This window comes from Capra hircus, chromosome 4 (assembly GCF_001704415.2).
Source record: "Capra hircus breed San Clemente chromosome 4, ASM170441v1, whole genome shotgun sequence".
Lineage (NCBI taxonomy): Eukaryota > Metazoa > Chordata > Mammalia > Artiodactyla > Bovidae > Capra > Capra hircus.
Genome location: NC_030811.1, coordinates 110,704,558 through 110,730,325, shown reverse-complemented (window position 1 = coordinate 110,730,325; position 25,768 = coordinate 110,704,558). Strand labels below are relative to the sequence as shown.

Genomic DNA, 25,768 nt, shown 5'->3' with positions numbered 1-25,768 from the left:
CTTAACTTAACAAATTAATTAATTAGTTTATTATTACTTACTATATCAATTGATGTTATGTGGATCCATACTTAATATTATAGAAATCATTCATTACAACATTATTTCTCATGTTGCAATCACTATATGTAAACCAACTGAAGCAAATATAGGTACTTAACAATATAAAGACAGGCAACCAGGATCTGTTTCTGATTTTAATAATTTTGGGTGAGTAACATTCAAAAACTAGAAGTCAGGGTGTGTTGGAATGCCAGGGCTTCAAAATCAAGACAACTCTGTAAAGCAAAAAAGTTAATAAACTGTTACAGCTGAAATGAGCAGCATATATGCTTTAGTTAACTTCAAAGATAATCTACTTCGTCTGAGGCAGAAACAAATCAGTGTTTGTAAATGTTAGACTTTCACCACTGCTTCCCACATTTTTTTCCTGTCAGTGGGCCACATAGTTGGAAGTCCAAGTATGTCCAGGTTTCCCTTTTTTCTTATTTGCTGATAACAGTAACAGAAGAGGCCCATACCAGATGGTGTCTCTTTTTCTTCTCTCCCGAGCCTAAGGGTCTCTTGCCTAATGGACTGAATTTGAACATAAAGGTTAGAAAGTTTCACCTTCGTTTATGACGTTATGTGAGCTTGCTAGGATGGCACTGCATTGTGGATGGTATTAAAAGAAGCTGCAGGCAAGGGGACCGGCCCTACTTCCTCGTGAGATAATTACATACAGTTGACCCTTGAACCGTGTGGGGTTAGGGTTGCTGACCCTCCACGCAAAAATCCACATGTAACTTTACAGTCTGCCTTCCGTATGTACTGTTTTGTATCCTCAGATTCAACCAACAGTGGATCATATAATATGTATTTATTAATAGAAAAAAATTCCACATACAAGTGGACCCTCCCAGTTCAAACCTGTATCGTTCAAGGGTTAACTACTTTCTGTGGCACTCTTAGTCAAAAAATATATTAGCGACTTCAGCATAGAATTAGAGCAAGTTGCTGTCTAGATCAGCTTTTCAGACTTTTAGGTGTTCTGAGTCTCTTCCTTGGGGTCTTATTAAAATGCAGATTCAGATGGTGGTGGCAAGGGCTGGTGGGTGATGGGACTGGGAAGTTGTTTAATGGGTATAGAGTTTCAATTTGGCGAGATGAGCAGAGTTCTGGAGATTGGTTGCAAAATAGCATCAATGTACTTATCACTATTGAACTGTATGCTTAACATTGCTATTGCTATTGCTAAGTCACTTCAGTCGTGTCCGACTCTGTGTGACCCCATAGACGGCAGCCCACCAGGCTGCCCCGTCCCTGGGATCCTCCAGGCAAGAACACTGGAGTGGGTTGCCATTTCCTTCTCCGATGCATGAAAGTGAAAAGTGAAAGTGAAGTTGCTCAGTCATGTCCGACTTAGCGACCCCATGGACTGCGGCCTTCCAGGCTCCTCCATCCATGGGATTTTGCAGGCAAGAGTACTAGAGTGGGTTGCTTTTATGACAGGTGTATTTTATGTCAGTTAAAAATTTTCTGATAGTCCTGAAGGGAGGAGCTGCTCTGTGGGTTCTGTGCCCCTGACCTTTTCTATGACTATGGAGGCCAGCAGTCCTCCCCATCCCTGGCCACAGACACAAGATGGACCATGACATGAGAGAAAATGAACCTTAATTGTGTCACACACTAAAGAAAAAAAAGGTTCTGATTCAGCTGGTTTGAGGAGGGGTCTGAGAGTGCAGTTCTCACAAGTTTCTAAGTGGTACCAGTGGTGCACAGTCTTACTTGGAGTAGTAAGACTCTAGATAACTGGGCTATGGATGGACTCTAGGGGAGCAGCTGAAGAACCCTGGTGGTTCCATCTGAACCTAAGAACTTACTCCAGTCTGTTATTCTATACTGTTTAACCCATCAGTCCTCTTAAAAAGAAGTTTGCCTTTAACACATTGATTTTTAATACAGGTTTCCAGACAGTTAAAATGTGGGGATAAACTACAGCAGGACAAGCTGAGATGACTTAAGGATAGCTTGAAAGTGAAAGTGTTAGTTGCTCAGCTGTGTCTGACTTTGTGATGCCATGGACTGTACCCTGCCAAGCTGCTCTTTGCAGGAATTCTCCAGGCAAGAATACTGGAGTGTGTTGCCATTCGCTTCTCCAGGGGATCTTCCCAACCCAGGGATGAAACCTGGGTCGCCTGCATTGCAGGCAGATTCTTTACTGACTGAGCCACCAGCGAAAACCAAGGATAGCTTAACATTTCGGTGGATGAATCTGCATAAGGAGAGCTTGAAGTGAAAAAGTGAAAGTGAAGGTCACTTAGTTGTGTCCAACTCTTTGTGACCCCACGGACTATATAGTCCATGGAATTCTCCAGGCCAGAATACTGGAGTGGGTAGCCTTTCCCTTCTCCAGGGGATCTTCCCAACCCAGAGATCAAACTGGGATCTCCTGCATTGCAGGCGGATTCTTTACCAACTGAGCTATGCAGGATAGCTTAATGTTATGCAAATTCATCCACAAAATCACCCGTCTAAATTACTGCAGAGAATAAAAAGTTTCTTCCTGTGTCACGTGTTTGCAAAGCACACTTGCTCAAAGGAAGAATTAAGAAATAGTGAAGTCAATTATCAAGCCGGCTCTTCTGGCTCAGAAAACCTTTGTCAAATTAAATACTTTTTGAGCACAAATAAAATACTATAAAGTACTATGCATGTGTCTAAAATTTTTGAAAGTATATTCTCATTGACAACAAATGAGAGATCAAATTTTCTCCTAGCAGTTGATGGGTTCTTGCTGAATCCACTCTGTATTTGCTGTTGTATCTCAAGCAAGGCAATATACCTTGGGTTTGGAGGGAGAAAATATTAACATCCAGAATATTAGGAATTGTGTATGGTTAAGGGATTGGGGGCAGGAGGAAGAGAGGATGACAGAGGATGAGATGGCTGGATGGCATCACCGACTTGATGGACGTGAGTTTGAGTGAACTCCGGGAGATGGTGATGGACAGGGAGGCCTGGTGTGCTGTGATTCATGGGGTCGCAAAGAGTCGGACATGACTGAGCGACTGAACTGAACTGAACTGAAGGTGGTTAAAAGCTGAGAGTCTTGAGTATAATTCCTTTGTCACTACCATCTTGGGTCCCAAATGCTGAGATGGGGCAGAGACCTTGCTTGCCTGAACTTCAGCAATAGGTTGGAACCCTGTAGAGTTAAGTGTCTATCAAGTATTTCTTTTCAGATCCTTTGAAAATTTCCCCCAAACCAATTCGCTGCTGCCACTGTACCTTTGCATCCGGTAAACATGGTCCAAACACTTCCAACAAAAGTCTATCTTCTTTCACTGCTTTTTCAAAATCTGCAAAAGATATCCTGCCATCGTTGTCATAATCCTAGAGAGGAAGATGATTTCTTGGTAAATGACAGAGTAGTTAATTTTAATTCTGCATGGAAAATAACTGTAGAATAAAAGATTTTACCAATTCAAACAAGTTCACACTTATGTAGGCACTACCTGCGCACGTCAAAAGATGCTTATTTATGGAGGCATCTTACTTTGTTCCTTTTAATCTAATACCTGATATTATGAATAGAATGTCTCTCCACATCTCCCAAATTAAAGCTCTAAGCACTGCAATGGGATCATATTTGAAGGTGGGGGCTATGGGAGGTAAGTCTGGTTTAGATGAGGTCACGAAGGTAGGGCCCCAACGTGCTATTAGTGTCCCTATGAGTAACAGGAAGGCCAAAGCGCCCTCTCTCTGCCACGTGAGGGCTCGCTGAGAAGGCGGCTGTCAGCAAGGCAAGAAGAGCTCTCAGCCAGGAAGTGAGCCTGCTTGGCAGGTTCACTTTCATCTTCGGCTTCTCAGACTCCCCAAATTGTGAGAAATAAACTCCAGCTGTTTCATCTACCCAGAGTATGATACTTTGTCACAGCAGCCCCAGCGTTACCTTAGGCATGTAAAAAAAACCCTGTCCCTCGGGGGGCTTCCCTGGTGGGCTGGCAGCTAGCATCCCGCACACCACAACTAAGACCCGGTGAGGCCAGATAAGGAAATAATAATAATCAAAATCCTTAAAGGACTTCAACCTGAGTTGGGGAAATAAAACAAAATTAGAGGAAGCCCGTTATCATACTGCTACTTTTGTGATGAAAATAGTGCCAAAGATTCTTAATTTTGGTCTTGTTTCACAAAGCATCTCTTAAACTTGAGACAAGGGTATAACGTAAAATGTGTAAAAGTGAAGTTGCTTAATAAGGAGCAGGCACTGAGAGAGCAAGAAGGACTAGGATCATGAGAAGAAGCTAGCAGACTTCCTCTAGGCCCTTAAGGATGGTTGGGCTGTAGATAGGTGGCGAGGAAAAGCAGAGGAATGGCTCAGCATGGATTTTGACAGTAAGCCGGAATGCAAGTCAGGAAGCAGGCAGGCCAGGCTGGGATGCAGTGTTCATAAACTATGGGAAGTTTACTAAATCATGTGCATAGATTATGAATAGTTTTAACTGCTTCATTCAATTTGGATTTGACTTGATAGGTCCTTATTTTTTCACTTCTGGGCATAACTAAATCAAGGTTGCTGGGGGGCTATAATTAAAGAAAGGTTTGAATAATTTTCAGAAAAAGATTCACTCCATAACATTTTCTTTCCAAAAGAAGGAGGTGGGTGGACCTTGTGGTCCAGTGGTTAACGCTCCATGCTCCCAACGCAGGGAGCCCGGCCAGGTTCAGTCACCCTTCAGGGAACCAGATCCTGCACTCTGCAACTAAAGATCCTATGTGCTGCAGCTGAGACCCAGTGCAGCCAAGTAGGTAAATTAAAAAACAACAACAACAACAAAAAAAACCCCACCTATTTTAAAAGAAGGAGTGGGTGTGGTACTGGGAAGGATACTGTCTCAAGAAGTCTGCCCTCCCACCTCTCAGTGGCTACTGAGCATTTCCAATGGAAGAGGACACCCTCTGGTCTGTTAGCTGAATCTGAGACTCGGCAGACCGTCTCATCGCTTACTTCCTGAACTCCAAAGAGGTAGTGAGCTGGACCCTGGTGGCCTCAGAGTCTTAAACCATTGGTATCCAGTTTAGGGTCACAGGAAGAAAAAGAAATCACTACGGCCATAATCAAGAGGTGTTACTGGTTTCACTGAAAGATAAATTTTGCACCTCATTTTCCATCATGACCTTGTATAAACCTATCTGCACTTCAGTTTTCTCACCTGCAAAATAGAGATAATATTTTCTACTTCATGCTGTTGTTTTGAAGATAAAACATGTTTAAATATTACACTTCTGTGAAGGGCCCAGCATGTAGTAAGCACTTTATACGGGTTACTTCATTATAATGAGTCTTGAGATGGATGAGAAAGCAAAAGTCATGAAGACAGACTACAGTGGCATTCAATTTTAAAAGAACTGAATCTATCACCCTCCTTCCCAGATAAGGAGGATTTACTGATAGTGCAATAGTAAATAAAAACATTCATTTAATGTAGTGCTTCATTTAATAACCCAGCCATCCCATAAATATTTATGAAGTAACCACTGTCAGCCAGGCACTGTTTTAGGCAATGGATAGAGCAGAGATCAAACAAGAACTCCTGCCCTCACGAAGGTTACATTCAGTACGTAGGGAAACAAATCATTACTTCAGCTTTCTCACATCCACTTGACTGGATATAGTGAATTACACCTTCTTTATTCTTACCATTTTCTTCAATGCTATATCTACCAACTCTCTTATTCCTTCATCAGCCTCTTCTTCAGGTGACTGTTGGTGCAGACTGTTCTTCAACATGTCATATATTCTCTCTCGAGAAATGTAACCGTCACCATTGAAATAGTAAACTTCGAAACAAACTTTTCAAGGCATAAGAAGTTAATAGATATGGATAAAAAGAGTTAAAATGTCATTAGCCTTCTCAGTTATTTCAGCATGTAATTAAAGACGGATAGAAACAGTTTATACAATCTACAGTCTAGACTCAATGGACTCAGTAGACATGAATTTGAGCAAATCCTGGGAGAAAGTGGAGGACAGAGGAGCCTGGCGTGCTGCAGCCCCTGGGGTCACAAAGAGCCAGACATGACTTAGCGACTGAACAATAACATTCTACACAGTGGAGAATTTTATAAATCTTTCCACAAGACTAAATATCCTTTGTGAGACACACACACACACACACACACACACACACACGTGAATAAAGTCTTCCTTTTCATAAATACACATATAAATATGTCTGTGTATCTTACTGTTATAATTTCCTTCTTACACAGAGTAAAAAAGCCAGTGCATACACATCACTATATCACTGACAAAAAACATTTTTCAATATATTTGGGTAGTGAATCTGTCGTCTCCTTGGAGACTGCCCATTTCACTGTCCAGAATGGCCCATCTCTCCCTGGAGAACGATTCCCATGACTCCCACTGCACCATGTAAGCGCTACTACAGTTTATCATGCCTCATCCCACAAATGACCTTATTCAGGTCCTGGGAATATAGCAGAGAAGTAGTAAGCAATCTACTTGAGTTAGTAATCTAATTAAATGTTTTTGGAAAGAAAGGAAGGGAGGGGGAGGGGACAGAGGGACAGAGACAAGGAAAGAAAGAAGAGCAAGATAGGAAGAAAAGAAGGGAGGGAGGGAGGGAGGGAGAGGGAGGAAGAAAAAGAACCATGTATTAAATTCCAGAGTATCAGATTAGCTCTTTTGTTGCATTTTTCTAATATATAGCATATATGAGCTTGTGACACAACCCTACTAGAAACAGTATTTTCCCCAAATTAACACGTCTTGAAATATATAATACATGAAGTATTTTTAGGCAGTGAGATTAGAAAAGGAAAAAACATTGATAGTGTGGTGCTATTCATTATATCCTGGCTTCCCTGCTGGCTCAGTGGTAAAGAATCCACCTGCCAATGCAGGGGACATGGGTTTGATCCCTGGGTCGGAAAGATCCCTGGAGAAGAAAATGGCAACCCATTCCAGTATTCTTGCCTGGGAAATCCCATGAACAGAGAGCATAACAGGCAACAGTCCATGGGGTGGCAAATGAGTTGGACATGACTTAAAGACTAAACAACAGCAATTCATCATGTCTGGCTGTACTTCGTCACGAACCCTTTCACAAGAATTTACATTCATGAAACTTCACTTTTCATTTCTCAGTGAGACTTCTGTATAAGAACACTGCAATTATAAGGAACAAGTGACTACTATACTTAATGGTATCCTGTGAAAATTAGACTGGAGAAAAGTGGGGGGAAAAACATGTAAGAAAAAAAAGGAATTATACAATGTTGTATGTCAATTGGAGAAGGCACTGGAAACCCACTCCAGTACTCTTGCCTGGAGAGTCCCATGGACGGAGGAGCCTGGTAGGCTGCAGTCCATAGGGTCGCAAAGAGTCGGACACAACTGAGCGACTTCACTCTCATTTTTCACTTTCATGCACTGGAGAAGGAAATGGCAACCCACTCCAGTACTCTTGCCTGGAGAATCCCAGGGACGGCGGAGCCTGGTGGGCTGCCGTCTATAGCGTCGCACAGAGTTGGACATGATTAAAGCGACTTAGCAGCAGCAACGGTATGTCAATTATACTTCAAATTTTTAAGTATTAAGGAAAAAAAAAAACCTCCCCTAAATAAAACAGAGAAACAAAAGTCATAAACGTCAAATACAGTTGATGAGTCTTTAAAATGTTACTATCATTTTAAAAACATGTATTTAACTTAGAGATTTTCTTTTGACCATCCCAAATCCAGAATCAAGTGGCAGAAGGGATAAAAATTTGCTTAAATACTTAGAACTCTGCAGTTTTTCCTAAGTAATTTGACATTGGTTCCCTTGAACACTGTTGTTTAAAATTGTTCCTGTTCTCTTTCTAGGTTTCACGCCCCAAATCCTGGCACAGGAGGCGTCAAACATAGAAAACACGCATCGCTTCAAGGGTACAGGTGAGGTGAGCCAGAGCTAGCGCTCCGAAACTGTGAACTGGGAGGTTTTCGTCTCTGGAACCCCTAACGATGCTTTTCTGTAGGAAGCTCCCTTTATAATACTTCCTTCCTTTGGGATCTCACTGCCTCAGTCTTATTCCCTCTCTTCATTCACCTGCATTTACTCTAACAATAGTGTTGAAGTCTGACAGTTGCGTGCTCTGCCTTGTTTTGTGCTAAGCCCTCATACTTTCTCGGAGGAAAAGACAAGCAATAGTCCCACTGGGAACTACTGTGGCTGCCCATATTCAAGGCCCGTTTCCTGCTGAGCCCAGACACAGCCCCAGAGCTCTCAGCCTTGCCTATGGCCATAGGCGGCACCCGTCCTGACCTGTAGCTGCTGTTATCTGCCCAGGCCTTGAGCCAAAGAGCCATCCTTGGTGGTATCTGATTGTCACGGAACTAGTGAAGTAAGAGCCCTGGGTCTAGGGACTCTCCTGTAAAATAGGTCTCTCATTTCATCGGCCTTTCTTTTCCCCAACTCTCATGAACTACTTTTGCAAGAGTGCTATAGAGAATAACACTGAGTTTATATTTTTTAAAAAATAATTTATGGATTAATGAAATATAAAATTGACTATATGTTAATCTTTATATACAAATCTTACACTTCAGCTTTTCTTCAAAAGTCCCTCGAAGAAACACTGATAGTCCTTTAACCCACTCTTTCACATTTATGTAGTTATCATTGTCTTTGTCAAATGCAAAAAATACTGAAAGAAAAAGAATGTGTTAGTGTATTGTAATTTATAGCTATTATTCAAGAGTAGTATGAATAGAAAAAAAAAGTATTTCCTCCTACAAAGAGGGGGACAAAAGGTTTTGGCACAATCTTTCTTGAAAGAATCAAAAATAACTGGAAGTATATTTCCCACAGATTTTTACAGAAAGAAGCCATTCTCCTCCCCATGGTTAATGATGAGCATCACCTGTGATGTTTTGTATGGCTATTTTGAGGAAAAAAGACCAACAATGTAGATAATCAATGTGGTAATTTTTACTACTCTGAAAAGAGTGGTAAAATCCCGTTCTAAAGAATTTGTATTATACCTAAAGATCAATTAGTAAAATAATACATTATTTTAAAAATTACCAGTGAAATTTTGGTATTATCCTATAGAAAATAAAATATTACTTACTCTTTTGGGGGTAATGGAAACATTAATTATTTTGACTATGGACTTCCCAGGTGGCTCAGTGCTAAAGAACCCACCAAGCAGTAGATGCGAGAGATGAGAGTTCAGTCCCTGGGTTAGGAAGACCCCCCGGAGAAGGAAATGGCAACCCACTGCAGTATTCTTGCCTGGAAAATTTCATGGACAGAGGAGCCTGGTGGGCTACAGTCCATGGGGTTGCAAAGAGTCGGATATAACTGAGTGCCACCACATGACATGATATCGTCTTCATGGTGTATACACACATCAAGACTAAAAGTTTGTTACTGAAACTGACTGGATCACGTTATATAATTTCCTATCTTAAATATAAAATTATTTAACTTTTTTCAATACAATGAGTGATTTTCTTATTGTGTTGAAGAAGTCAACATGTCTTTACATATTTTACATGTCTACAGCATAGGAATCCAAAGACAACGGAAACCACAAACTTATCTTTAAAAAAAAATACTGCCAGCTTATTTAGTTCATTACTGGTTCTTTCTCAAAGTACTACAGCTATGAGACAACTTGAGTGAGTTTATAATAAAATCCATCCTCAAGATCAAATCAAATGTACTGTTCTAAATCAGTAGCACTACCAGAATTATATTTATAATTTTTACATTAAAAAATTTCAGGCTTTGGTGAAAACTGAATATATGTGTGTATATATATATATGTGTGTGTGTGTGTACACACACACACACACACACACACCCCTGCCATGTCAGCTTGGCCCATTTCAGTCTCCATGACTCCTTACCCCTATTCATTAGCACATCATCAGTCATTCCGAATATGCTGTGCAGGATCACTCGAAATGTGTTACGATCTAGTCCAGCGTTAGCAAGTTTCATATCACCTCTTCCCACCACGTTGTGAAAAATTCTTATGAGACACTGTATTTCACTCTTTTTGACTGTAAAATGAAAATACAAATAAATACAACTTAGATTTAACCTTTGAGTTCTCCAACCCAATTAAATATATTTTATTAGCTATTTTGTTTCTCTGATGCACTAGTGGTTTAAAAACTGTGACATGGACTTGTTACTTAAGAGCTCACACAATCAAGATAGATGCCACTCAGATGTCTCATTAAGACAGTATGTAAATGTTAAATGATGTCATATAACACTCCCCACTATCGACATGTGAAAAGAAATCTGTATGAGAAAGGGTTGTGCTATTTTCATGAGAGTAGACTTTGAACTGGGCCCTGAAGGATGCAGAGCATTTACCCAGAAAGGAATGTATTCAGGGTGGTAAAGAAGTGGAGAACTCCAGGAAGAGGGAAGAACATGAGTCAAGTAAAGAACTGAGACTGAGGTTGAATGTGTTTTGTTGGGAACACAGCAAGTTGGAAAGAAGTGAAAAACAAGACTGAAGAGGACAGGCTTTTGACAGAGAGCCTTGAATGCCTGGTCAGAAGATTAACGTTTATTTTACTGGAGCAGGCTTTCTTGTGGTATCATCTTTGGAGCCTCTGTATGAAAACCATCCACCTCTCATTGCTTGTCAAAGGCCTTGCCCCAGACCTACTAAGTCACAGTTACTAACAGTGGGTCCAGGAGCTACCTTTGAAACAAAAGCTCAGCTAATTCTATGCTGTAAGGGTTGAGAAGTGGTTTAAGAAAACCCACCTGGCAAAGTTGTATTGAAGGGGAAAACTGGAAGCCTAGAAGCCTGGCTTGGAACAATAAGCTTTGGTTAGGACCACAGAAATGAGGTCAGAAAGCAGGTAGGGAGCCTGATATGCTGTTTAAGAAGCACATAGGTGACTCTAATGCACTGTCTGAACTGAGAACTAAGTGATTAGGCTTTGTGGGTTGGGGGTACTGGACTTAAGTATCTGGGTTCCACTTCCATTTCTTATCCTACATAGCTGACTTAACACAATTCAACTTCTTTATGCCTCAGAGTCCCCACCTGTAAAATTTGAGTATTATTCTAGATGATCTCTGAGATTCCCTCAGTTTCTAAAAGTCTGATTCTATGAATTAAAGATAATTTGAGAGAACTAAGAGTTAGGAGGGAAGCTGGTTACTAGTTCCATTTCTCTCTTCCTTCTTCTCCCTCCTTCTTTTGGGGAGGGTGGAGGAAGAAATATTTTTTTAGATTTTGTCTTTGAGATGATTTCAAGTTACCCAGCGAAAACCAATGAGAACTGACAGCAAATATGCAGTTTACATTAGGGTTTCTAACATGGTCAGAATGACTTGACTTTCAGGGAAAAGGCTGATAAATCTATAGAATAAACAATTAACATACCTAATATTATTTATGAACTGAATTAGATTCTCAGGCTTCATACATAGCCCCAAAATTTGACATAAAGGTCATTTTTATCCATCTAATAAGCATTTATTATGGGCTTCCCATGAACCTAGGCGATGAATACACCATCATTTCTGCCCTTAATTTATTACACTTTGGTCAAGAGACAAAGTAATGAAATAAAAGTGTTACAAACACTATGATTAAAGTGTTTGGTAGTGACCCAAAGAAAGGAATCATTAAGTGGGGAAAGGCAGTAAGTGAATAAGACAAGGCTCCAGGAAGAGGTGTCACGAGCTAAAGCAGTCACAGGAGTAAGCATTTACGAGGAGGCAGTTTGAAGGCAGGGTGGCATATTCTCAGAGCTACAGATGGTTTGGTGCAGCTAGGTGGCAGAACTGTTTGACTTTACAGAGGGGCTTACTGAAAAATTTTGGCTGGCAAGTTAACAGGATCAGATCTGCATTTAAGGAGGATCACTTTGTCAGTGGAGTCTTGAAACTGCCTTTTGAATGGTCAGTTTAGATGTGACAGGTTATACTTTCCCAGATAACTTTAAATTCTGTCCCACTCATATGCTCTTCTTACAATGAGACTTCTGATACTTCTCCCTTAGAAAGATGGGGTTTGTGTCTCCTTCAATTAAAACTAGGGGGATTTTTTGACCACCATTTCAACCAAGAGTACAGTGGAAATAAAGCAATGTGCCTTTTCAAGACTTGGTCACAGAAGGGGCTGCAGGTGCTCTGAGGACAAAAACTGTCTCTCTTTCCCCTTCTTTTATGGAATATGAGGAGAAACACAGCTCAGGTGTGTGGACACACCGTTTGGCACACACATTACATGAACGTTTGCCTGAAACTGGCCCTGCTCATCTCTGAAGGAGAATTAACGTGTGAGTATTACAGCGATGCAAAATGGGTATCTGAAGAGAGTGAGTCAGGGGTCAGGAACTGCTCTGAATCAAATACAAGTCATCCAGCAAAATAAATCAAGGATTTTAAACACAGTCTTCAGCAGGTAGTAACTTCCTCTGAGTTTTATCTATGCAGCTCATTTCATTATATCTAAAGACCTCACACGTGTGGTCAAAGAACCTCTGTAAATGATAGTTGAGAAATTGTGGGTAATGAGAATGGTGTTCAAAAACTAGAGATTGACCCACTATTTATTAAACTTCTTAGTTTGGAATAGTTGTATTTTACGTAAGAGATGCAGCCAGAATAAGATTCCCATAAACTCTTCACTGTTTCTTCCTGCTGACATCTTGCACAACCACGGGGCATTTGTCAAAACTAAGACACTGACATCGGCACATTAGTAGCTAAACAATAGATCTCACCCATTTTCCCACCAGTTTCCTCTTTTTTTTTACATTCTAGGATCCCATGCGGGATCCATGTGGCTCTCATGTCTCCTCCAATCCTGCAGGTTTTCAGTCTTAGTCCTTTTCATAACCTTGACAGTTTTTATTTTGCAGAATGTTTCTCCACTCAGGTTTGCCTAGTGCTTTCCTCGTAATTAAATTGTGGTTGTGTTCTTGGGGAAGACGACTAGAGGGTGAAGTGCTGCTCTTGTCGCGTGTCAGATACATGACACTAACATGAGGTGTCCCTGCTGCTAAGCAGGATCACCAGGTTCAGTCTAGTTTCTCCACTGAGTCTACTTCCCCTTTCTCTATTCTTTAAAAGCCAGTCTCTCATGATAAAGGTTTAATTAAACTCCACTTCACAGGGCAGGGGTATTTATACTATTAAATTCTTCAAAGGAAGATTCGTCTCTTTTCCTTTTTTTAAATCATTTACATCAGTATGAGGTCACATATGTTTACTTTAGGCCAATACTGTCACTTATAAACAATCTTGCTGCCCAAGTTGTTTCAGCTTCGGCCACTGGGAGCTTTCCAGTTGGCTCTTCTCTTTCACATGCCCTCACCCCTTTGCAACACTTCCTTGCTTTCTGGCACTACTCGCCAGTCCCATTTTGTATTAACCGTGTGAAATAACAGGCAGGAAAAAAAAATTGGTCTTTCCCCTTGGTTTCTGGCACAGAGCTCCTAAATCCCTTAGCATTTCCTTGTTCACAGGAATGTCTTTTGTTCTAATGAGGTGACTGTTGGTTCTTCCTAGGTGGGAGCTTGTCACCAGAAAAACCAAGTCACGTTTAAAAGCGTGGAAATTTTAGTTCCACCTCCATCCCTTCTCCAGAGGGGGGCTGGAAATCGAGTTAATGATCTATCATGGCTGTGTAATAAAACCTCCATAAAATCACCCAAGTGGGGCTTGGGGGAGCTTCTGGGTTGGTGAACACACAAAGGTGTCCGCACCACTTAGCACATACCTTGCTCTATGTATCTTTTCCGTCCAGCTACTCAATTATATCTTTTCATAATACACTGGTAATCTGGAGAGTAAGCTGCATCCTGAATTCTCTGAGGTGCTCTAGCAGATTAACTGAACAAAGGAGGGGGTCACGATTTGTAGCCAGTTGGTCAGAAGCACAGCTAACAACCTGGACTTGTGATTGGCATCTGGTGGGGTACCGTCTTGTAGGACTGAACTCTTAACCTGTAGAATCTGATGCTCCCCAGGTAGTGTTAGTTAAATTATAGGGACACTCAGCTAATGTCACAGAGAACCGTTTGTTGGGAAAAACCTCCACACAGTTGGGAGACCACAAGTATGAGTATGGTAGTGGTGCTAGAGTAAAGCCTGTTCAGCAGACACAGCTAGGAAATACGCACACAAACGTACATATGCACACACATTGGCTCATGTTATGTATCACAAATACAGAAAAAGCCACATATTGGACTAGTGGGCCCTTAGGCCGTCCTGGTCTAAGTCTTAAAAAAGATGATCAATTGTATTAAAAACTCCTGAGTGCTCAGAAAAGACAGGCTCATGAGTTTACAAAGTCAAACCATACTGCATTTAACTATTTCCTCCATCTGGTAGGAGTGGATCAGGGAAATTTAGTTTACTAAATACTTGGGATTTTAGCAAAATCTCTTACCTTTCTTTTAGTATCTATTCAGTAACCAGTAGAGCCTAGGACAACGGTAATCTCTCAATACATGTTTGCTAAATACATGATAATCAATCACTTGTAAATTGGAGAAGTTAAGGAATATGCTGGATGAGAGTCAAGATTCAGAGTAGGTCTGAGATGCCAAAAATCAGTTGAATGAAACCACATGACACTACTAAGAATAATTTAAAAATTCTTCACTTATCTTTAAAAAAGTCTGCTAATGTACGTAAGTATAAAAATGACAACTGTGTGAAAAAGACTGGGTCAATTCCCAACTCACTGTCAAACTGGGGTTGACATTAAGCTACAGAATTGAAGTCTGAAGTGGAAAAGACAATTCAGATCAGGATGCTCAAACTTGATAGCATCTAAGAATACATGAAGTGAACAATCTGGAGGCTTGGCACCACTGACAAGAGATTTTCTAAAAATACACCAAGGGTGGTACTCAGGGATCTACATTTTCAATATTAACCTTTAGGTTATGCTGATGGGGGAGCTACTCCTACCATACTACACAAATAAGAGGTCACAGCCACTGTGAACTACAGAATGTGTGGGCCCAATGCAAAATGAAAATGCAGGTCCAGTGGTTAAGACTCTGTGCACCCAATGCACAGGGCCCTCGTTAGGTCCCTGGTCAGGGAACTAGATCCTGCATGCTGCAAGGAAGAGCAAAGACCCAGCATGCCACAACTAAGACCTGGCACAGCCAAATAAATAAGTAAATACAAGTAAGAATAAAGAATAAAAAATTATTTAAGTCAGTGTTAGCAGAGCCTTAAACTTAGCATGGGGTCCTATGAGAACACACAGGTTACACACCCATGAAGCCATTTACTATATACCATGAGATAATTATCTGCCTCCCCCATCAGATTAAAGGGCCATTATTTGGAAAAGGGAATAATTTCTTTGCATGACTCTAGAGCAGCAATGTCTAGAACTTTCTGAGATGATGGAAATGTTCTATATCTGTGCTGTTCAATTTGGTAGCCACAAACCAACTGTTGCTATTAAACCTCGAAAAGTGGCTCTTGTGACCAAAACTGGATTTTAAGTTCTACATATTTTATTTAAATAGCTACATGAAGCTAGCAGTTACTAAAATGAACAATGTAGCTCTAGAGAGCAGTATAAATGAAGACAGAAGTCATATTAGCTCTAGAAAACAAAAGAGTCTAGATCTGTTAGGGGAGAAAAAAAAAAGGAAACAGGTGTTTGGCAAGGTAGTGAATTTCCTTTGTGAGGTCACTGGAAATGACCAGCTGACGATCTGAACACGGAGTCACACAATGGTAGCAGCTTGACTGGATGGCCACGTGGCACTTGAGGAACCTAGCAAATTATGAAGGCTCCCTCCTAAGAAGCTCTAAAGCAAAGCCCAGGAAAAATCGCTTCAACTTTCTGTCACACAGAACACCAAGAGAAATAAAGACAGTCCCTTCTTGAGATGGCCAAAGCAGCAACAGCTTATTAGTCCTTCCCACCCCTACCCATCATCAACCAAATTCTAGTCATGAGAGCACACTGTCTATCCTGGTCTCAACTGGAAGGGCTTCAAGAACGAGAACTGATTTCCACAACTTTTCATTGTGCCCTTACTATGGTACGACAGGGTACAGAATGACCATTAGGGACTATAATGCTGATTAATTTGAAAAAATAAAGATTATTTGAGTGTACATCAGACTAGCTCAGCCCCCACAAAAAGTCCACTGACCGGGTAACTTTACACAAACAACTTAATCTAAGATGTAGTTTCCTCACCTAAGAACATGGATAACATCACCTACCTCAATGGGTCTGTTTCAAGAAAAGATGGACGTAAACCATTTTTCAGTATCTTGCCAATGAAGAGCTCAACAAACATCAGCTGTTAATAATCTGGTTATCCTGGTCACTAGCTGTTCAAGTATTTAGGGTCTGAACTGTTAACAGTAATTAACTTAAGAATTATCAAGTGTCAAAACTTTGGAATAAGGAAGGAATGCAACTTCTTTTTTTCTAGACAGCTGTATCTTCTTTGTAGAAGACTATATGGGATATAGGTCTCAATTTTTTTTTCTCATTAAGTTTTACATGCTCGTATCTACTATTTCAGAGAATTGCTTTCAAATATTAGTAACAATGATTTTAAACACACATATGGGTAGCAGACAACACTAAAAACAATTTCATCAGGAAGGGAAGAGAAGTCAGATTTCCAAAGTAAACATAATTCCCTTTTGAGTGCTCTAAAACTCAGGCTATCAGCAGCAGGCATGTCTTATTACATTCAACACTAGGTAAATCTGCTGGATGGATTTTTAGGGTAGCAGGACAACTACTGGTGGACCGATGTCTATGGGGTCGCGCAGAGTCAGACACGACCGCAGTGACTTAGCAGCAGGACAACAGGAGTGAAACAGGACCCAGGAGTGCTTGAGGAGCTTAGATCATTTAAAATCCAACCAAGAAAAGAGAAAACTGAATCCACAATGAGATGCTTAAACAAGGTAGTGACCATCCTGCCAAGGTCACACAAGGAAAAATGAAGTGCCCAATAATGAGGCCATACAGCTGGCTGAAATAAAAGTACTTCCTCAAAGTCTAGAAACAAATTCTTAGAAATCAGTCAGGATTGCTTGTGATCAGGCTTCAGAAACAAAAATTCACAAGATTACTTTTTAAAATCTGGCAGGGCAAGGAATTCTAAAAAAAAAAAAAATCTATTAGTTTTAATAAACACTTGCCATGTGCAAAAGCAACAAGATATTTAACATCTAAAACACCTTACGTGTCTCTATCAATCTTGTGAAGTTCAGCAGTCATTTGCTGCTGTGGCTTTTGGGCCAGAGAACTCAGGGACGTTGTCACAGTAAACCTTTATACTTTGAAATCTCTTATTAAAGTTCAGACTATAATAAAATCAGAACTCCGTAGGCACGTAATCCTTTAGCATTTACACTGTCATGTAAATTCTCAAGCTAGTCTTCCCACATATGTACTGTATTTTAGGACACCTGATGACTGAAATATTTTCCGTATAAGTCCAGGGATTATCATTCACTTACTACCTGTATTTTTAAAATGACCAAAATATTAGATAGAAAATAGGAGAACTGTACTTTGGGGTTATAAAGCACTTGTTCATGGCCAACTACCCAATGTTTTTATTTGACTGAAGATGTTCAGGCAGTGCTGGGTATCTGGTCACTACTTACAGTTGACACTCTTACTGATGGATTCCACCAGTCTCTTCAGAACCTTCTGGTCCATGTCAAGTGTGGCTTCAAAACAATGAAGACTTCTCAGACAGCCTACTTCCAAGCCTGGGCGTCCTGAGTTGCCATTGATTCCACAACTCGCCACTCCACACCAACAGAGTGTGACCATGGCAACATCCCAGCAACCAAACACAGAAGGTTCTCAAGTAATTGGAAAACTATGCAATAATGGCAGTGACTTCAGTAATATTATTTGTGATCTGAAATATTACAGCTCATCCAATTTTGATTTTGGTGGTTCAACACCACTTAAAGTGGTATCTAAGAGTATTGCCATTTACATTTCCTGAGAACAAATTCTACAGTTGAAAATGTTTATGAACACATAATAACAATAAAGACCTTATCTTTAAGTAGAAATAAAATAACTTCCTAGGCTATAAAGAGCTCCTTCAAAGGTTATATATAACCTCTGAAAACTCTAACCAAGTACCTTCTCATGATAAGCAAACAGAGGCCTCAATCTGGGAACTTTAGAGAAACATAAAATCCTCACAGTTACCCCTCCAACTTATCTGACTGACTGGTGGAGAAACATAGTATGATCATGTCAAAGCTGGCCAAGATGGTAACCGTTCTCATGTCTACTATCGAATCCTGGTATAAAGAACAAATATCTCCTTGTGTATGTCTGCTGGTCTTCACTGTGGTAAGGCAAGGGAGAAAAGTACTAACATGACTTTCAGAATCTACAACAATGTAGTCTTACTAAATTTTAAATAACATATAAAAACAAATTAGGCAAATACAACTGGGAAAAAACAAAACTCCCAAAACTTTTCTTAAGGAAATGCCAAATGTTCTTTGATTTTAACTTGAAAATTGGCAAGTTTTAATAACTGTTCTTAGTGGCTAGTCAATTGTTCGCCATGAAATTAGAAGAAAATCAGGCTCTTAACACATCTTGACTGGAGGAATATGAATCCATACTCTGGATAAAGTAAATTCAGAATAATCTGAGTGAAGTCGCTCAGTCATGTCCCAGTCTTTGCGACCCCATGGACTGTAGCTTACCAGGCTTCTCTGCCCATGGGATTCTCCAGGCAAGAATACTGGAGTGGGTTACCATTTCCTTCTCCAGGGGATCTTCCCGACCCAGGGATCGAACCTGGGTCTCCCACATTGGAGGCAGATGCTTTAACCTCTGAGCCACCAGGGAAGCCCGAATAATCTGAGGGTATTTTAAACACCTAAATATACTAAGGGCAACCAAAGGAATTCAAAACAATCAGAAAAAGGTAGCACCAGGTATAAATTCAATTTCTCAACCCAGACACTCATCAACTGTGTTGCAGTTACCTTGGTTGGCATCATTATCCAAATAACATGTTTTATGTTTATAGAATCAGTATAAGAAAAACGAGTTTGGTGGAGAGAGAGAGAGAGATGTTATTAACTTGCACATAATATCACCTGCTCAAATTTTCTTGTATACCTTTCAGAAGACTGTTAAGGCTACTACAAGAAGACCAATGAAAAAGTAGTTTCCTAGGCAGTCAGCACAACCTGGAAAGAATACAATTTTTGCCAAATCACCTTCTTCTCCAGTCTAATAAAATGAACTGCTGCTTTTAGTGGTACGTAATCATCCTATACTGGACCAGTCTGTAAAGGTATACTTGTATGTTCAAAGCAAATCTGATCAACAAGTAACTTGATACGTTTGTCCTGTCCTTTAGCATTTCATGAACAATTCTGAGAAACTTCTTTTAGGATAAAATATATCTCCCCAACTTGCTGTGTACTCAAAACCTTGTAGATTTCTTTAAAGAGGAAAGATTATGAAAATTCAAGCATAAAGTTTAGGGAAATTTGCTAAAAATTTGGGGACATGTCTTATCTATCTACCATTTCATACTTAATAGTGTTTCTTAATGTTTATAACTGGTGACTCAAAGGGAGCTGATAAGGACACAGCTATTTTTAGGTAAAATAGCTATTTATTCAGCTTCTCGTCATGCCAAAATGTTTCGCGCATATGCCACTATAATTAGCACACTCTCTGTAACAGGCAAAATTGTACATCAAATTATATTTCATGTTACCTGATTATATAAAAATGTAAAGTGAAAATGATTTATCAATTCTCTTTAACATTACCAGTAAACAGTTCAGCAGGAGATATGAGGCACAAAATCTTAGTAAAATGTGACACAGGAAAAGCAATAATGTAATTCTCACTTAAATTTAACTTGTCATAATCTGCTGTGAATATACAAAGACAAACTTTTAAAACGTTATATTTACTAAGATTCTGGCAATAGTTTTATGTAACAAGACACAGCATACCAGACCTGCCACTCAACTTTTTTATGGTAAGTCTCAGCTTCAATATGAAGCCGTTAAAAAAAAAAAAAAATCAAAAACCTGCTTTTTACATGCTAAATAGCTTGGCAAGTATGCTGTTAAACACAGTTGAGGAATTTAAGATAGCAAGAATAAGAAGTTAATAAAAAGCTAAACATTACAGCCTAAACAAAACTCATACAAAAAATAAAAGAACTATCACTGGTTACATAAAATTTTCCTGACTGGTTAAAACTTAACAATATAAAACATGCATTTTAGAATCTTTAGCTATCAAGTTCAAAAAGTACCAGTGTCTATCTGAAATGATTCCTTTTCAAAGCCAAAGTGTAATCAAAATTAGTTCAAATGTTATAACACATTCTAATGCTAAAAAACATTCAGTATTATCGAAGTGGAGGTAAATCCCAGAGCTTTTGGGGCATTCTCATGCTGCAAAAGGCTATTTCTCTGGTTCACTCAAAGTAGCATGGGACAGAGTCCGAGGATGTGACTAAGCTCAGTAAAGGGCAAGACTGCCATACCTGGCTCTGACCTCCCCATGAAGCATGGCTACTGTGTCCACAAAAATAAGATGTGTGAGGATAAAGGCACGCTATTCTGCTAGCTAAAGTGATAGCAAACCACCCCCCACCCCTAAAAGCTCCTTCCCCCGGTAAATAAAAAGGGGAAAATTTTAAAATACACTTATCTACAACAGTAAGGATTTTGAAATATCAACGCAATCCCTACTTCAAAAAAGGTTAACTAGAGTCATCTGGTCATCTCTGATTACATCTTAATGATGTATACAGATTCAGTTTTTGCTGATTTATCATTAGATACTTCTAGTCAAAATATTAACTTTATTCCCAAATATCTTAAACCACTAGTATGACTGAAGTGTATTACCTCCCAGAGTTACTGGAAGAGGGAAAAAAATAGATGTTCAAGCAGCAGGCAACAATTATGGCCCTTTCACACAGTGGCATCTGAGTGGCTACTGATAGTCCAGGAATAATTTAAAAACAAGAAAATTCATGCATTTTAGTAAATATGCCATAATTTTCACAGTTGAAATTTCCTTAGACATTGCACTTTCTTTGTAAGCAAATCCTGATTCTTCTGAATGTTATGGTGAGTCAGGACTTGAACTAGCAGCCTTCTTTCTCTTCTTCTTACTGTGTTTCTTATGCTTCTTTTTCTTTTTTGTTTTTTCCTGGAAAGACAGTTCCAAGTTAGATATAGCTACATGAAAACGTACAAATTAAAAACAACTTCACTATCATACTTCTAAGTTACTATGCAGTCATTTCAAACAATCCACACAAACAAGTAAGTTACTCAAAACCTTTCTCGAAAAGTCTCAATAATACTGTATGAGGACTAAGAAAGTACTTGTCAATTTTCAAAAGATAAAGAAAAACTCTATGTCAGTAGCACATTAACATAGCTTCTACCAACATTTCCTATAGGAAATAAATTCAACTGAATTATGGTATCAACTGCTATACTTTCTGCTATCTAATTTTTAAAGCTGCAATAATTATAGTAATTGCAAAGGAAATGTCACATCACAGTAAAACAATTGTAAAATGGCAGCATTCAAAGGAAAAATACACTAAACCTATTTTTAAGTAAAAAGGAACAGATTATGTACTGCTTAGGCTGGTAGGACTACTTCATTAACAATTAACTGGTACAAAATACTGATGCCAAGTTGAAAAGTCTATTTAGCACTTGATTTTTAGAGGAACAGACCATTGTAAAAGTAGTCATATTGTGACTAGACAAAGGAAGCTAAAATTTTGCTACACCCTGACTTTCTGATGTAAAAGAGAAAGGCAGACCTTTTAGAAACAGATATGTGGAAATGGGCTATCAATACACTAGTGTTGATATTCAGGAGAAGAAGGTAAAAAGGGAAAAGGCACACAGAGGTGGCAAAAGCAGCGCTCCCAGGCCATCTGCTAATCTAGGAGAGCCTTCCACCCCTTGCCCCCACTAAGGCCTTTACTACTTTGTGGCTCTTGAAACAACTTCTGTTGTTCTTTTCATTACAAGTCCAAGTATACAAGGACTGTTACAGAGTCCAAATCTTACATTTGGACTTCTAAAGGTAAGTTTTGGGTACAGATGACTTTTTCACAAAAGGACTGTTGGCCACTCTGCTCTTAAACACCTTTCTTCTTGGCTTCCAGGACACCTCACTGCTGCCTTTCTTCCTTCACAAAGACCTCAGTTCCTCTGCTGGTTCTTCCTCTGCTCAACCTTTGTGGGCTTCCTTCTTTCCCACATGCTTTCCCAATCACAGGCTTTAAATACCACTTACAAACCAATCTTTATATCCAGTCCTAGGCTCTGAAGACTGCAAGTGCCTCATTAATAGCTCTACCATGCATATTTAAAACTACCATTAAAAATGCCAAATTTTTCACTCAAGATCCTTTTTCAACCATTTTAGTAAATGGCACCACTAATTAATTCATCATTTTAGTTAAGCCAAAGAATCTAAGCTTCTTTGACTCTACTCTTCTAACTCCACTCTCCACCCCTGAAGCACCGAGCAAGTCCTACCACCTAAGTCCAAAACATATCTCGAATCTACCAGGCCAATCCATCTCCACCACTATCACTGCAATACAAATAATAGCATTCCTCATTTATGTCAACTCATCACCTCCGTCAAATATTTTAAAAAGGTGAAGTTGATTCAGGCCACCTGTTTGTTTTGATAAAAGCCCGGTGTGCTCTGTCATAGGGCCTCTGCTTCCTTTCCAACCTCACTGCACACTCTTCCTCTTTGTCTTCTATGGAGGAGCCAAGCCTACTTTCTTCATTTCTTCAAATGTACCAAGCTCACTCCCACCACACGTCTTGAGCTCTTCTCTTTGTCTCGGACAGTGTTCCTTTCATTTACTCGTTGGCTCTTTTTTGTGAATCAGATTTCAGCTGAATTTTACTTCCTTAAAGAGGCCTTCCCTCCCTCAGTCAGCCTCTCATTTATCACCCTCTTATCTATTCTGAACTCCATTATAACAGCTCTAACCAAGACAGAACCGTGCCTGCATAGAGAAGCTTAATAAATACTTGGAACTGAATGCATGAAACAGTGAAGTACGCAAACACAAATTACAATTATCCCAAATTAATTAACTTTATGTCTTAATAATCTAACCAAAGATGAAAGCAGTCTTCACCCAAATTACTTTCCCACTCAGGAAAAAAGTCTCTTAAATGTTCCCTTGATCTTGGAGCATATAAAATGTTATGAATCCTACACTACCAGGTGACCTTTCTTTTCAGAGGACTCCCATTCTAAGAGCCAGAGACATTCTGAGGAGGGGTAGTCACTGTCAAGCCTGCAGATGCTGCTGCTCATTTCCCTTCTACTTCTCCCTAAGAAAATGCCCTCAAAGGCCACAGCCCGTACTTATGCGAGGGCTCCTAAATTAGTCTGGCGGTATGACCTCCATTTCTTTTTGGTAATTTGTTATATACTTTCTCTAGGCTGGTCTGCTTCTCACTGGATACCAGGTCCATTTTCCTCATTCTCTTCAGTAGAGCTGGCTTTAGAAATGACAAGAATCATCTTTATTAATGAGTCATTTATGATGTCACATTCCTGCTAATTTTTCACTGAAGCCTGTGCTTCCAGAGCTTTTTTCTATTAGTATCAGGTTTGGCAGATCTGGGAATAACTACTCTCAAAGATGGAGGGAATCACCATACTTTAGTTTCACGTTTCCTAGTATTGTTTAAGGAAGTCAAACAAAAGTTTAAGCTTACAGTTTTAACAGTGAAATACTGAAATGCTACCAGGATATGCTTCCTTTTATTTTGAGTCAATTTAACTTTCTCCAACTCATTAAGTGAAGCTGCTGAACACCACATCTTTCTCAATAAATATTTAGTTCTAGTAAACGCAATCATGCTTTATCATGACGTTTATATTAAATAAAACAGCTATACTGTTATCACGTAAAAACGTAAGTGATACTTGCTGTTGTTTTTTCTCGTTCTTCACTGCTTTTCTTCTTTTTTGCTCGTACCTACAGAATTAAAATTTTTGTGGAGAAAAGTTAAATAAGTAACTTATACCCAAGGCATTTTTTTTTTCATTTACTAATATAACTTGCATCTTTAAAATTTTTATGTAAAAAACTTTTTTTTGACAATGAAATAACATTTTAAGTTGCTTTGTTGTTCCTTAAGCCTATGTTAAATCACAGGGAGGATTCAATGAAAAACCTTTCAAGGAAAGTGAAAGCGTTAGTCGCTCAGTTGTGTTTGAGTCTTTGCAACCCCATGGACTGTAGCTCACCAGGCACCTCTGTCCATGGGATTCTCCAGGCAAGAATACTGGAGTGGGTTGCCATGCCCTTCTCCAAGGGATCTTCCTGACCTAGGAATCGAACCTGGGTCTCCTGCATTGCAGGCAGATGCTTTACCACTGAGCCACTCTTCCAGCACCTAAAAACAGCAGTCGAGGCACAGCAGATAAAAAATTTGAGCTATGAAAGGAAACAGACTAAGCTCTGAATCCTACCTCTGCTACGTATTACTCTCAGTTGTAGCCTCTTGGTAAAATGTAGGTAAAACCCACCCTCAAGTGAGCGGGCTAGAATATGGTAGGTGTTTTTCTTACCTATGGTGTTGGTAATAAACAGTAGCTTTATATGTGTATATACATATATAAAAAATGTATATAGTGTACTTGGTACCAATGAACTGATTAAAAATCTTTTTAAGTAACAATTATTACCCCATTAATGTTTTATTTAAATATTTTAAAGTGTGATACACTGGATTTACATTACATTCAAAGTGCTAAGGTTGATGTGTATTAATGTTAAATCCAAGTATAACATTTTATATTAAGAAATACATAATTAATACAACATATTATAATACCGAAGGGCAGAAATTGCCAAAATGTTGAATTGTTTGGTTTATCTGCTAGGTTACTATATGTTAAATATATGAAAAGTAACTAACAATAGAGCAAACAAACTAAAACAGACTCAAGTAACAGAACAAATAGACATTAGAGACTATTAGCTTTCAACAGGGGTGGTAGTTCTCTCGTGAAAACACTTAGAAAATAAAAATATTGTTCCTGGTGGTATTCTTGTCATCACAATGACTGAGCGGGGAGGGCCAGGTTAATACAGGGGAGGGCTGTCATGCAATAGGATAGCCCTGACATAAATTTGTAATAGCTTGCTTGACATTCATATAATGGACCCAATTATAAAAAGTAAAAAATCCTAAAAGATGTTGCTATTTAAGTTTTGCACTCAATATGCCAACAAATTTGGAAAACTCAGTGGCAGCTACGGGACTGGAAAAGGTCAGTTCTCATTCCAGTTCCAAAGAGGGCAATGCCAAAGAATTCTCAAACTACCACAAAAGTGTGCTCATTTCACATGCTAGCAGGGTTTTATGCTCAAAATCCTTCAAGCTAGGCTTCAGTAGTATGTGAACCGAGAACTTCCAGATAGACAAGCTGGATTTAGAAAAGGCAGAAGAACCAATAACAAATTGCCAACATCCACCGGATCACAGAAAAAGAAAGGGAATTCCAGAAAAAAATCTGCTTCTGCTTCATTGACTATACTAAAGCCTCTGACTGTGCGGATCACAGCAAACGGTGCAAAATTCTAAAAGAGATAGCAATACTAGACCACCTGACCTGCTTCCTGAGAAACCTGTATGTAGGTCAAGAAGCAACAGTTAGAACCAGACATTGAACAACGA

The 25,768-nt window shown here is 39.4% G+C and overlaps 2 protein-coding genes across 2 annotated transcripts in view; both read right to left on the bottom strand.

Annotated features, from left to right (window-relative positions):
* Positions 185–18,098, bottom strand: LOC102179159 (EF-hand calcium-binding domain-containing protein 1-like). The gene is made up of 8 exons (XM_018047431.1): positions 17,656–18,098; positions 17,233–17,236; positions 12,586–12,596; positions 9,907–10,052; positions 8,592–8,696; positions 5,687–5,838; positions 3,271–3,375; positions 185–278 (listed from the first exon to the last, which is right to left on the bottom strand). The coding sequence occupies exons 1-8, from the start codon at positions 17,829–17,831 to the stop codon at positions 222–224; spliced, it is 756 nt and encodes a 251-aa protein (XP_017902920.1). The 5' UTR covers positions 17,832–18,098; the 3' UTR covers positions 185–221.
* FAM133B (family with sequence similarity 133 member B) overlaps positions 19,649–25,768 on the bottom strand; it is a 28,480-nt gene continuing 22,360 nt past the window's right edge. The window contains exons 10-11 of the mRNA XM_018047427.1: positions 24,013–24,060; positions 19,649–21,227 (exon numbers count right to left, since the gene is read on the bottom strand). Of these exons, the coding sequence (XP_017902916.1) occupies positions 21,141–21,227; positions 24,013–24,060 (135 nt within the window). The 3' untranslated portion in view covers positions 19,649–21,140. The remainder of the gene's footprint in view (positions 21,228–24,012; positions 24,061–25,768) is intronic.